General features: G+C 34.1%; 1 protein-coding gene across 1 annotated transcript in view; it reads right to left on the bottom strand.

The window, feature by feature from the left end:
* Positions 1 to 13,468, bottom strand: part of Ada3 (transcriptional adaptor 3) — a 244,258-nt gene that overhangs the window by 69,756 nt on the left and 161,034 nt on the right. The window contains exons 7-8 of the mRNA XM_090410059.1: positions 6,589 to 6,685; positions 3,634 to 3,752 (exon numbers count right to left, since the gene is read on the bottom strand). Coding sequence (XP_090266185.1) covers positions 3,634 to 3,752; positions 6,589 to 6,685 — 216 coding nt within the window. The remainder of the gene's footprint in view (positions 1 to 3,633; positions 3,753 to 6,588; positions 6,686 to 13,468) is intronic.

The following is a 13,468-nucleotide window of genomic DNA, read 5'->3' as shown; positions in this document are numbered from 1 at the left end:
GGTAATCAATCCACAATGGGAGAGCCACATGACTCACTAAACAAATTTACATTTACTTTTACATTTAATTTACTTTATATTCAATTTAATTTATATTATTTACTTATTATTTATTTACTTTATATTATAAACTATTTATTTATTTATAAATTATTTACTTTATATTATTTTTAATTTAATTTACATTTAATTTACTGCCTCAAGAGCTCACTTTAGTGAGTACGGGCATGGCAAACCCGAGGTACCTGATGCTGGATCATCCCTTACTTCATGTAATATACATCTGTATATCACATGAAGTAAGGTATGACAGTATACAGATATATTATCTGTAGACTGGTCCCTCCTCTTCCTTCCTTGCTTCTTTCTTCTCTTCTTGCTCCTTACCCCCAATGCTATTAGATTATTCGAGGGCTAGGGGTGAATCTTTCCTAATTTGCTGTGTCATTTCATCTTATGCACTATTGTGAGGCACCAACCTTTACAAAAGTAAATCTCTACTGGATTTCTGTTGATGACATGGACTAGTTCCATGTTCCAACATAAATATGTGCACAAATTCTATGGAGAGAAGACACAAAGAATGAGCAATCTTACAATGTTATTGTTAATAGCAATATCTTCACATCCTCATTTTCATCATATGACTACAAACGATTTGAAATGGGAATGATCACTATTTATTTTTTGGTTGGATAAAAGTGAATATTATACTTGGGGGAGGGGGTATAAGAAAGTTTTAAAAAGAATCAAGCATCTTTCAAAAGTGAATTGTAGATACAAATACACAAATATTATTCAAATGAAAAAATAAAAGCATCTAAAGAATAGGATCAAACCATGGAGATCCAGTGGCAAATGCTGAAGAAACCATGAAAAAACTTTCAACCAAGAAAGCATGTTGTGAAGCTGTTTGCAAGAATAGAGAAATCACAACTCCACAAAAAAAGTTAGAACTCAAGAAGGCAAACAGGTAGTCATGGAAAAGAACAAAGTGTATTAAACATTCCTAGCAAGTAAATCAGCATGTGCTCTGAGAGAATACAGAGAAAAAATGCTGGAAAGGGAAGTAATGTGCAAAAATAACTAAATAAAAGTCATGAGAAGACTTTGGTAAGAAGATAAAATCAGGAGGATGGAAAAATGTTCTTCCAGAAACTATTAGAAATGGAGTTTCCTCCATTTCTAATTCCCTTTACAGTACTTGAAAGAATACTGTAAAAGGGAATTAGAAATGGTAAAGATGACATGAAAACTGAAGATATTCTATATGTCTGGAGTAATTAATTTGAAAGAATTTCGTTTAGAGTAATTAAGTTCAAACAAAACATGCAGTGGTACAAAAGGCCATCAAAAGCCTCAAATGTGAAAAAGCAGCTGGAGCAGATAATATTCAACCAGAAATGCTCAAATCCAGAGATATAAATGTTTTACAGTTTCTGCAATGCATTATTCAAAAGTCATGGTTAGAAGGTCATATTATGGATGAGTGGAGTAGAGATCTCACAGTACCCATCTATAAAATAAAGGAAATAAAATGTATGTAAAAATTACACAGGAATTTCCTTACTGAGTGTTCCAGGTAAGATTTATGCAAGCATACTTAAGAAGAGGCTAAGAAAAATTATAATTATTACAAGAGACCTTTAAGGAGTCAGACTCACTGAGGGAGGCCAAATATTACTTACACCACATCATACCCTCTCTTAAATTCATTCACACTACCTGCACTCACCACCTCCAAAGGCAAGCCATTCCAGTCATACACACTGCTATATGAGAGAAAAATCTAGCTCTCACCCCCTTTCTTCACTGCATTCGTTCTTAAATGCCATGGATGCTCTTTCATCCTTTCACCATACTCTGTAAAATAAAAATTCCATCTACTGATATCCAGTATGACCCATTCATATCATCCCATCTTTCTCATATTTGGTAATGTCTGCAGTTCACAAATTCCCAATTTCTCCTCATAATCTACATTCCACAGTCTCAATATCACTAACACTCTCCTTTAACACAAACTATTAAGAAATAATTGGAATGCAGGAATCAGTATTTGAGTTTTGTAGATCTAGAAAGGCAGATGACCAGGTGCCAAGAGAAATGCTGTTCAAAACGTTACAGCAATATGGTGTAAATGGGACATTAAATCAAATCCCCCTTATCTCACAGCTGTTAAATCAGATGTGAGATAAGAGGACATATCTTGGCTATTTTCATCACCTGCATGGATCACGTTATGAAGGAAAGTGACATCAAAATTAGAAATTTTAATCTCAGCTGCTTACTTTATGCAGATGATGTTACACTCCTAAATAAATCCCATATAAGTCTGCAGGATTCCATAGTTAAACTGAATAACTGATATAATAATTTTGGTATGAAAATCAGCAACAAAAAAACAGACTATGAAAATATGTACAAACATTGCATAAACATCATCTGCATTCTAAATGGTGAACCTATCGAACAATAAAATATTTCAGCTATTAAAGCACATTTTTAGTGAAGATGAAAAATTAAATATGGAAATTGACAACAGAATTAGAAAAACTAGTATGGTAGGGAATCAACTGAATAGATTTATATGGAATAAGAAAGAAATTAATTAAACACTGAACTAGCTATATAGTAAATAATGCTTAATCCACTTTTAATTCATGAATTTGACAGCTCAGTTCAAAATAAAACATGTTCAAGGACTGGAGATCACAGCTATGAAATTTATGAGAAAAATTAGAAGAGTGAACAAATGGCACTATTGGCAGAACCATATTCAAAATGAAAATATGAGAATGGAACTTCGCATTGTCGGCAATCAGAAATGTGTGAACAGAACTAACATAAGGTTCTATTGTCATTTATAAAGAATGGGAGAGGTCAGCAAGGCAATTCCCCCCCCCCACTAGGTTGGCAAGAAAAAAGAACCAGAGGAAGACCATGATCTAGGTGGAATAATACAGTAAGAAGTGCTTTAGAAGAGTAAAATATAAAAGTCGATGATACTGGAGTCCTGACAGATAGCAGTTTAATTTGAAGAAATACTGTCAGTAGGAAGTCAGTAATAATAATTTAAACTTTTTCATGTAGCATACTATAATAACATCCTGTACACTCCCTGATATCAGGAATTGAATGATGTAATTTAGTAAATTGTTACTGGATACATACATATATGTTTTATGTATATTTATCTATTGAAAGGCAAGTCAATAAAATTAATTGTTCTTCAATAATCATCACTGCCATCATCAATTTCCTGTTATGTACCCTCAAGGGGTATTCAGGCCACTATGACAGCACTACACGATTAAGCCTGCATTATTATTAATCTCTTATCACCAATAACAGTTTTAGGTTGACTGACTAACTCTTCACTATATATATATATATATATATATATGTGTGTGTGTGTGTGTGTGTGTGTGTGTGTGTGTGTGTGTAAAGTGTGTGCGTCTAGTAAAAACTAAATTGGCTAAGGATGGCTAAGATTATGCATGTATTATGTCTGTCAAGAAAGACTTGAAGTTCAACCCATTTCCAAGGAAACAATCTCGTCTGGTTTAGGCTAAGAAGAAAGAGTTGCATTCTGATATTATAAATAGCTTTCAAATTAAAAAAAAAACTCACCTTTAGAATTCGGTTCAGTCATAGCATCTTCCAAAGATGTCATCAAATTTTCTTCAATTAAACAAGACACTAATCTTTGAGTTAAAGCTCCAAATGGTGAGGCATCATCTGATGATTCACTTAAAAAAGGAACACAATGTACAAAAGTGAAATCTGATAAGTGCATGGACACACACAATCTAAGTCACTGGTTCTCATTATAGCAAACCTGGGCACCATATACGTTTCGTTTAAAGTAGTAATGATATTGTGCAGATTTTGACTGTGACTTTCAGCAGTTTGTAACAGTGCTAGAATATATTGTAACAGTGTTTGCTATAGTGAAAAGCAATGCAATAGTAAGAGCGGAGTATATTAGTTACAGGCTAATCATAATTCCATCACTGTTTCTTGTTATCATGAAATCTGATATTAATAGCCAAATAATGCACCATGTTCATGGTTAAAAATATTTACATTTAAGGTTAATAACAGAAACAAAAGTAAATGTAAAGAAATGTCAAATACGTTTTTTTTTCTAAGTTATAAAAAGAATAAAATTAATATACAAATATTTTGATAAATTTTTAATGGAACTTGTACCATTATAATATTTATTATAGACACGTATTCACAAGAATATAGTAATTTTATTACTGCAAATATTTCAATCCAAAACCAACTGGTCATCATCAGTGCATCAGCATAATCACTAGGTGAAGCTAAAACAAAAAATGTTAATCCTATTTACAGAGCTGAGCCACATGCCGGATGCCACCTAGTAGATGGTTATAATAATAAATGTATAAAAAATATTATAATGGCATACGTTATATGTTAAAAATTCGTCTGATTATCCTTAACAGGGGAAGGGAGGACCAACAAGACCGGTAAACTCAGCAAACTTTCTGTTCAACAAGGTAAGCTATGAGCGAGGATTTCCTTTTAAAAACAATGTCACGACTCGAAGATAATTTTCAACTTCACTAATGTCAGAGAAACTATCAAACTGTTGGGTGTCATCGCACTTATGTCAACATTAGCCATGCACTCATATGCAATCAAGTACAAGCCACAAATGTAATCTCGCCCTGAATATTCACATCTTCTCTCTTCACGAGACAATATCTTCTATCTTAAATGGCGATCTTTTCTCCTTGGTTTTAGACTTATCTAGCTAGTCTCTCCAATGTTCTTACAATAAAAATAGACTTATTCTGAACCGCAAGTCTGCTTCACTTGTTCAAAGGCAAAAACCAACCAAGGTAAACTTGGCAATCAGAATGCCTGTCTCCCTATCGCTAAAATGTGGGAGAGTCTCATCCTTAATGGCAAGCAATAATACCCCCTCTCCCCTTTTAATTATCATTATTTTTTTAATTTAATATAATGCTGTCATGTAATTAAATTTAATTTTATATCAAATCACTTAATTTTCAATTGGGTGTTAATTGTAATCTTTTTTTTTTTTTTATAACCACCAGCTAGGTGGCATCTGACGTGTGGCTCAGCTCTGTAAATAGGATTCACATTCTTTGTTGTAGCTTTGCCTTGTGATTATACTGATGCCGACCAGTTAGTTTCTGGTTGAAATATTTGCAGTAATAAAACTATTATATTCTTGTGAATACATGTGTATAATAAATTATGCAAATATTTTATTTCTAAATATATTATACAGATGTTTTGTATAAAGTTAAAACCACTATATATTTGACATAAGCGATAAAATTTGGAAAATCTGAAATATGTTTCTTATTTTGTTGTGTTCAGACTGCACTCAATAATCAAATGAGGTCTTTATAAATGCAAAAAAAAAAAAAAAAATGTTTAAAGCTGAACAACAGTACTACACAAGCATGTCTTTAAGTCCAGCAAAAACAATTTGCTCTCTACAACCCATGAGCAGACTAAACTGCAACAGCAGAATTTCACTTAATCTGGTGTACAGCTTGCTACTTCATAGTCTCTGGGCCATGATAACTGCCATCTGACAATGTCTCAGTGAAAGATGAAATATAGGAGTGATTAAACATGTTATTTAATTATTTATACATGCTGCATTTTTTCTATTAAAGCTTAAAACGAGTTGTTAAAATGCAGTCTGCTACAGTGTGAGGTGAATGCATTAAGGGATGTTATTAATAAACACACTTTAAGATTTTTTTTTTAATAATAAATATCCTTCACATCTTCAGGATGTGAAGGATATTGATTGCCATGACAATCTTTATACATATATATACATAGTCCAAGCAGAGAGAGAGAGATCTGATCTTGTCTGGTGATTTCTGTATTATTATTATTGGAAAGTTATGGATCTGAGAGCTGGCTTAGAAATAAAACACTTGATCAAAGATAATAGACAACAGATGACAGTCCTAAGAAAAATTAGGGGTCTAAACAGATGGTAAATTCATATTAAAAAGGAAGATATTAGGGAAAGAACTTGACATTATGAGAGAAGGTCACTTCTCTCATAATGTCGAACAATAATACAGCTCCTAGGAACTAAGTTCACATTATGGGTAAATATCAAGAATAGTGATCGGAGCTTGCTCCACCTTTGACACGAGTTGCCTCAGCTTGCACTACCTTTAGGGTCAGCTGCTGCAGTATCCAGGTATTTGCTTACGCTTGGAATCGCCGAACTTTATATAGTTTCTACTATATTCGGCATGAAACTCTTTGAGTTTCTTATTCGGCTAAGAAACTATATGGGATGTAATATCCCTTAACTTAAACAAGTTATATGTCGCCGAATTGAAGCCTTTGGCTCTTCATATATCTAATAATTAAGATAAACAGCTTGAGAGAACTGCAATGTTTTAAAAGTAACACAAGTTAAAATATTTCCAACTTTTAAAATTCGTAGAAATACTTTAGCAAAGTTGTATAATGCTTGATTATGAAATTTCATCAGTTTAAATGAATACAGAAATGAAAATCACAAATAAAATAGTTATTAAAACTTACTAATCTTTTTCAACCTTCTTCAACACTTTTTCAGCATCAGCAGTATTAAGAGATGAATTATTACTTAATCCTCTGCGCCTATCATTTGCTTTTGAACCTATAAAAATATTCAAAAATACTTGTTTGCTAACATAGTATAATTACATAGCTTGTTAGGTAAAAAGGGAATACCCATGTAATAGTAGGATACCACAAATTTTTATGCATTTCTTCTAATCATTAGAATCTACAATAACACACAGGGATAGTACAGAAACAAATTTACCATGCATTAAGTTTTTTAGAGGTGCTCTTTAATTATCTTGTAATATTTTTTTCCTTCTTTTATGACAAACCCCATCTGGACTTCTGTGCCCAGTTATGGGCACCAGGGTTTCTTCGTGATTGGGAGGAAATGGAGAGGGTCCAGAGACGAGTGACCAAGATGACAGAAGGTCTGTGGAATGAACCTTATGAGAATAGGTTGAAGATTTGTGGGTTGCAGAAATTGGACGATAGGCGAAGGAGGGGTGATATGATTGAGACATTCAAATTACTGAAGGGTTTTTATAAGATTGATCCAGAAGATATTTTTGAAAATATGACTGGTGGTGGGAGGACTAGGGGCCATGCATGGAAGCTGAGCAAGAGCGTGGTTGACAAGGGTGTTAGAGCTAGGTTTTTTACTTGGAGTGTGGCGAATGAGTGGAATAAGCTTCCAGAGTCTGTTGTGGGTGCTACGACTGTGAATGAGTTCAAGGCAAGGTATGATAGATACTGTGTGATGCTGAATAGTTGTTCTTGACATGATGTTAGGGCCTCCCTCGATGAGTCTGTCGACTCCTTGGAGTTTCCCGGAACAACAATAATAATAATTACTTTCTTCTACAATTATATTCTGCATAAACAGCATGTTACTATGCTTACAAAAATAGACATAAGTATAACTTCTTGTTTCGAATATATGCAACTAAGATGATGATTGTATATGCACTGCACCAAAAACAAGTGCAGGTAGAAAATTTAAGTAAAGCACCATTAACTTTTCAAGTAATGACTTATTCTTTAAAATACTTTGCTTTCTTTCCCTGTGATAGGCTATATATATATATTTGCACATTATCATGTTCAAGATATTCACTTTGTGATGATAACATTTTTCTCATCATCATCAAATTCCTGCCATGTACCCTCAAAGGGTGTACAGGATATGATAGTACTACATGAAAAATTTACATCATTACTAACTTCTTATCTACAATTTTCCTCCAAATCAGTCTGTTACCTGTCAAGACTCCAACATTATCAGATCTTATATTTCTATCGTCTAAGGCACTTTGTACTGTATCAATCCACCTATATCTTGGACTTCCTCTGGGTCGTTTTGCTGCCAACCTGGCAGAGAACACTTGTTTTGCTAATCTTTCTTCGCCCTTTCTGTTTAAGTGACCATACCACCTGAGATTAGCTCTGCTAATGCATTCCTGGATGTTGACAATGTCAAGTTCTTTCCTAATATCATCGTTTTTAATATGATATTGCCATTGATGTCATCTGTTCACACCTATAATTTTTCTCAGGACTCTCATATCTGCGGTCTCTAGTCTTTGGTCAAGTGTTTTACTTCTGACCCAGCTCTCAGATCCATAAGTTAAAATTGGTTTGAACACTGTCTTGTATACAGCTAATTTAGTGTTCCGACTAATTTCTCTCTTATTCCATATGAATTTATTCAATTGACTTCCCACCATACCAGCTTTGCTGATTCTGTTGTCTATTTCTATATTTAATTTACTATCTTCAGTAAAAATCGTGCCTAAGTAGCTGAAATGTTTTACTTGTTCCACAGGTTCTCCATTCACAACATAGTTGACATTTTCAATGATTCTGCCTATTTTCATTGTCTTTGTCTTTTTATTGCTGATCTTCATACCATATCTATTACAACAGCTATTCAATTTAGTCAGAGAATCTTGCAGACTTGTAGCGGATTTATTTAGAAGTATAACATGATCCACATAAAGAAAAGAGCTGACATTAACATCTCCAATTTTGATATCATGTTTAATACCACTTTCCTTCATAATGTGATCCATATAGATAATGAATAACAGAGGGGATAATGCACATCCTTGTCTCACACCAGATTTAACATTAAACCATCTTCCTGTACTTCCTTCAATTCTAACTGCTGACTTACAACTCAAATAAAGACTAAGTATTGCTTGATATAATGCCCCATCGACACCATATAACTGCAGCGTATTGAATAGCTTCTCTCTTGGTACCTTGTCATATGCCTTTTCCAGATCGACAAAACTTAAATATAGATCTTTGTTATATTCCCATGCTTTCTCGACTATTTGTCGTCAAGTGAAGATCTGATCCTCACAGCCTCTATTTGGCCTGAATCCAGCTTGTTCTTCACCAAGCTTTTCTTCCACAATTCTTCTCAACCGTTTCTCAAGTATACTTGCATAGATCTTGCCAGGAACACACAGTAGGGAAATACCTCTGTAATTCTCACATTCAGTTTTATTTCCCTTTTTATATACGGGCACTATGAGAGCTCTACTCCACTCATCGGGAATTCGTCCCTCTGTCCAGGCTTTCTGAACTATGCAGTGCAGCCACATAAGATTCTTATACCACCATACTTCAGCATTTCTGGTCGAATATCATCTACTCCTGCTGCCTTTCCATTTAACCTTTGATGGCTTTTTCTACTTCAAGTATGGATATGTGTTCCTGACTGCATGCCTGGCCAGTGCTTTTTACCACTGTGCTGTCATCACTGCTTGTTTCATTTAGCAGTTTTTCAAAGTAATTACTCCATACTTCAAGGATATCTTTTTCTCCCATTTTCATGTCAACTTTATCATGTCTAACTCCTTTTACAGCACTCTTTCCTCCATTCCTAAGCTTCTTCAACAACCTCCAGAATATTTTGCCACTTTCTTGATATTTATTTTCCATATTCTTGCCAAAGTCCTCCCATGACTTTTGTTTAGCTAGTTTTACACAGTGTTTAGCATTCTTACAGAGACAAATGCAAGAATGTTACAGTGTTTAGCATTCTTGCATTTGTTTCTGTATTCTCTAAGAGCACAAGCTGACTTATATGACAGGAACTTTTGATATGCTTTCTTCTTTTCCTTCACTACCTCTTTAACTTCCTGTGTCCACCAGGGAGTTCTGATTTTTTTATCCTTGCAGACAACATCACCACATGTCTAGCAGAATCAATCAATGTTTTCTTCAGAGTTTCCCACTGAATCTCCAAGGTTTGATTCCTGTTCTCAAACTCTTTCATTTTTTCTTCAATAATCTTTGTGTATTTTAGTCTACAGTTCACATCTGAGAGCTGCTCAACTTTTATTCGCTTTAGAACTTTCTTATATGTTATTCTTTTCGATATGTTTCTGTATATATATATATAATATATAATAAGATTTTTCTGTATTTCTTTAAAATATCAGGAAAAACTAATTTTCTATAATGATTTTATTTATTTCTTAATTCATTCAACAAGCATAGACATATTAGGTTTGACTCATTACAACAAACATTACAAACAAACCACAAACTGCTGCTGCTGCAGAAGCAGAAATAGTTTATGGTTTGTTTTATGAATTTTCTTTGAAGCAGCATTTTGCCTATGAGGTGTCATTTGGGACTTTAATAAAAGTCTAGACTATGGGGTTGCTCAAGGGCTAAAGCTAAATAACTGGGAGGAGACCTCCACATAGCCTTTTAAGGAATGCAGAGAATCAACCAGAGCTTCTAACCTAATGCCCAATCCTTACCGTCTCACAGTGCACCCTGGAAATTTGGGATTTAGCCAACCAAACTGTTTTTCTTACTAGCTTAAACCATAATGCAAAATAATGGTACAACATGACAGAACTTCATGATAGCTGGAGTGTTGTCCAGTTAAATAAGATACCTGTTCTTTTCATCATGGAACCAGGTCGAACAGTGAAAAGTCTGCCACTGGAACAAATCTCATCAGCAGATCTGAAGTCTAGCATAATCAACATAAGAAGCACCAATGGAAAAAAAAATGGAACTAGTAGAAGAATTAGATAAGTACCAAATCGACATAATAGGTGTTACTGAAATGAAGACAAAAACAGATGAGATTTATCTAAACAACCAATACCATATGTTATATTCATGCCATAACAATCAGAATAAACAAGCAGTAGCTATAGTATTCAGCACTAAATATGAGGATAATCTTCTCGAATGGCAATCAATATCAAGCACTGATGTAGGCAAATATCAGAATGGGGAAGGTCCCACAAAAGATTCTGCTAAGGAAGAAATGGAGCAATTTCTTGAGGCATTAGAGAAATGCAACTGACAACTGAAAAAGATCCTTGTTGGAGACCTAAACAGTATAGGAAATGATTACAAAACATACAAAAATGTTTTGTGAAAATTTGGAGAAAAAAGCAAAGCTAATAATTGTGGTAAGTACCTGTTGGAATTCTGCTCAGCACACTGACTAGTTATTATTAACAGCATATTCCAACATAAAAATGTACACAAATTAAACAAATTAACAGGGAGAGAAGATGGAAGAAATAAGAAAAGTCTTATTGACTACATTATATAATCAATAGCAATGTTTTGCCACTGGTTCACAAGATTATACAGAGGATTTGAAACCGGAAGTGATCGCTATTTACTGTTGAGCAGGACAAAACTGAATTTCATACTGAAAAGAAGAGTGTGTAAGAAATGATTAAAACAAATCAAAGTTGAGCAGCTTTTAAAGGTGAAATGTAGACTCAAATACATAAACATTATTCAAGAAAAAAAATGAAACAGTTTGAAAACACAAATCAAACCATGGAGATTCAATAGTAAACCCTGAAGAAAACACTGATTAATTCAGCCACAGAGGCATGCAGTGATGCATGCAATAACAGAAAAATCAGAAACCATGGTGGGCTGAAGAAGTTAAAGAGGCAGTTAGGAGAAAGAAAGCATATGAAACATTTATAGCAAGTAAGTCAGTTTGCATTCTGAGAGAATACAGAGAAAAATGTGAGAAAGCGAAGAACTGTGTAAAACTTTAGCTAGTTTTAGTTTAGCTACAAAAGTCATGGGAAGACTTTGGTAAGAACATGAAAAATAAATATCAGAAAGGTAGCAAAATTTTCCAGGAGTTATCAAAAAAGCTTAGAAATGATAGAAGAGTGTGTAAGAAATTATTAAAACAAATCAAAGGTACTATAAAAGGAATCAGAGATGATAAACGTGACATGAAAGCAGAAAATAAAGATCCTTTCCTTTATGTCACATGGTGATCAGCATTCATTTCAGTAAAATTGTGGAGACTACAACTGTGTTAGGAATGTTTTAAATGATACTAAAACCATAACTAGCAACCTAACCAAATCTGAATTGGCAGCTGTGAAATCTTTAAAAGCAAATCAGGACATTGTAATCACTAGAGCTAATAAAGGCAGTGCCATGGTTATTTTAAACTGAACAACTTACCTAGAAAAAAATGAATCAATTAGTCTCAGGCAACAGCACCTGTGAACTTAAAAAAAAATATATATATATATATATATATAAAAATCAGTCACATCCTGGTCTGTGAATACAGTTAAAAAACTACTTCCACATCATTCTTCACAATCAAAATGTACTGCTTTGGCCAACAATTGAAGGTATCAACAGCCTTAATTATCCTCCAGCCAAGAAACTAGAATCAACACTCAAGGAGTTGGCCCGTTTCGCAAATGTCCCAATCAATGACACAATTCTTCTTTTATAGGACAAATTCCTGCCCAATATCACAGTGCAGTGGTCTTTGCCCATATATCACATTCTGGCTATTTTGTGTGGCAAAATACTTTTTACCTGCAAAAAGAAGGCACAGTCATAGGCTCACCGTTATCCCCACCCCAAATGCTAACTTTCATATGGAAGCTTTTGAGCAACATGCTCTAGTTTCCTATACTTTAAAATCCAAAGTCTGACTTAGATATGTTGACAGGGTTTTCATTATCTGGTCTCATAGTTGCATACAAATGCATAAAATTCACAATTGAAAGTCAGAACACACTTTCTTTTCTAGGTACACTCGTGACATGTCTTCCTTCCGGCAGTCTTTCCTTCACTGTTTACCATAAGCCTACTTCACTGTTTACATACTGGCCAATATATACACAAACTCTTACCACTACCCAACACAAAAACTAGATGCCATTAACACATTAAAAAACAGGAGTTTGAAGATGTGCTCCAGTGAACAAGCATATAAACATGAATTGAAACTTATCAGCAATACCTTCCTGAAAAATGGCTACAGCAAAACTACTGTCAACAAAATTCTTCACAAGACTCCACTTAAAAATAAACTAAATTACAATAAAACTGTAGCCATTCCAAACATTAAAGGGATATCAGACAAAATAAATAGAATACTATAGAAACACAACTGTAATGCCACTTTTAAACCTGCAAAATTAAAAAACTTATTCAACTCATTTAAGATCCGTGTGTAGAGGCTTAAGTGCTGTGAGGACATCATGTTGGAGGCTTAATGGATTTTTTACAACACTCAAAAAGAATTAAAATAGAATTTAATACTTCCTATATTTCGTCCTAGTCACTAGGACATCTACGGGGATTACAAAAACAATTAATGTAACATATGCACAAATAACAAACAATACTAAGCCCAACCACGTGGGTGACACTAAAGTCCTATCTAGGTAGAGCGCCCTCTAAGGGCAGTAGTAGGTAGCCTGGAATGTAAGGTGGGAACTCTGGTGATGAGCGTTTCCCAAATCTTCGGAAGCTTAATGCAACCATATTTATTGAGATTTGGTTGGTTTTTGAGAGCTGCTGCTGCTTCTAAGAAAAGTCTCTCTTTCTT

This window comes from Typopeltis vanoorti, chromosome 20, assembly GCF_054136105.1.
Source record: "Typopeltis vanoorti isolate ZY-2024b chromosome 20, IOZ_Tvanoo_1.0, whole genome shotgun sequence".
NCBI classification, from domain to species: Eukaryota; Metazoa; Arthropoda; class Arachnida; order Uropygi; family Thelyphonidae; genus Typopeltis; species Typopeltis vanoorti.
The sequence above is the reverse complement of the archived record's forward strand: the minus strand, read 5'-3'. Positions and strand labels throughout refer to the sequence as shown.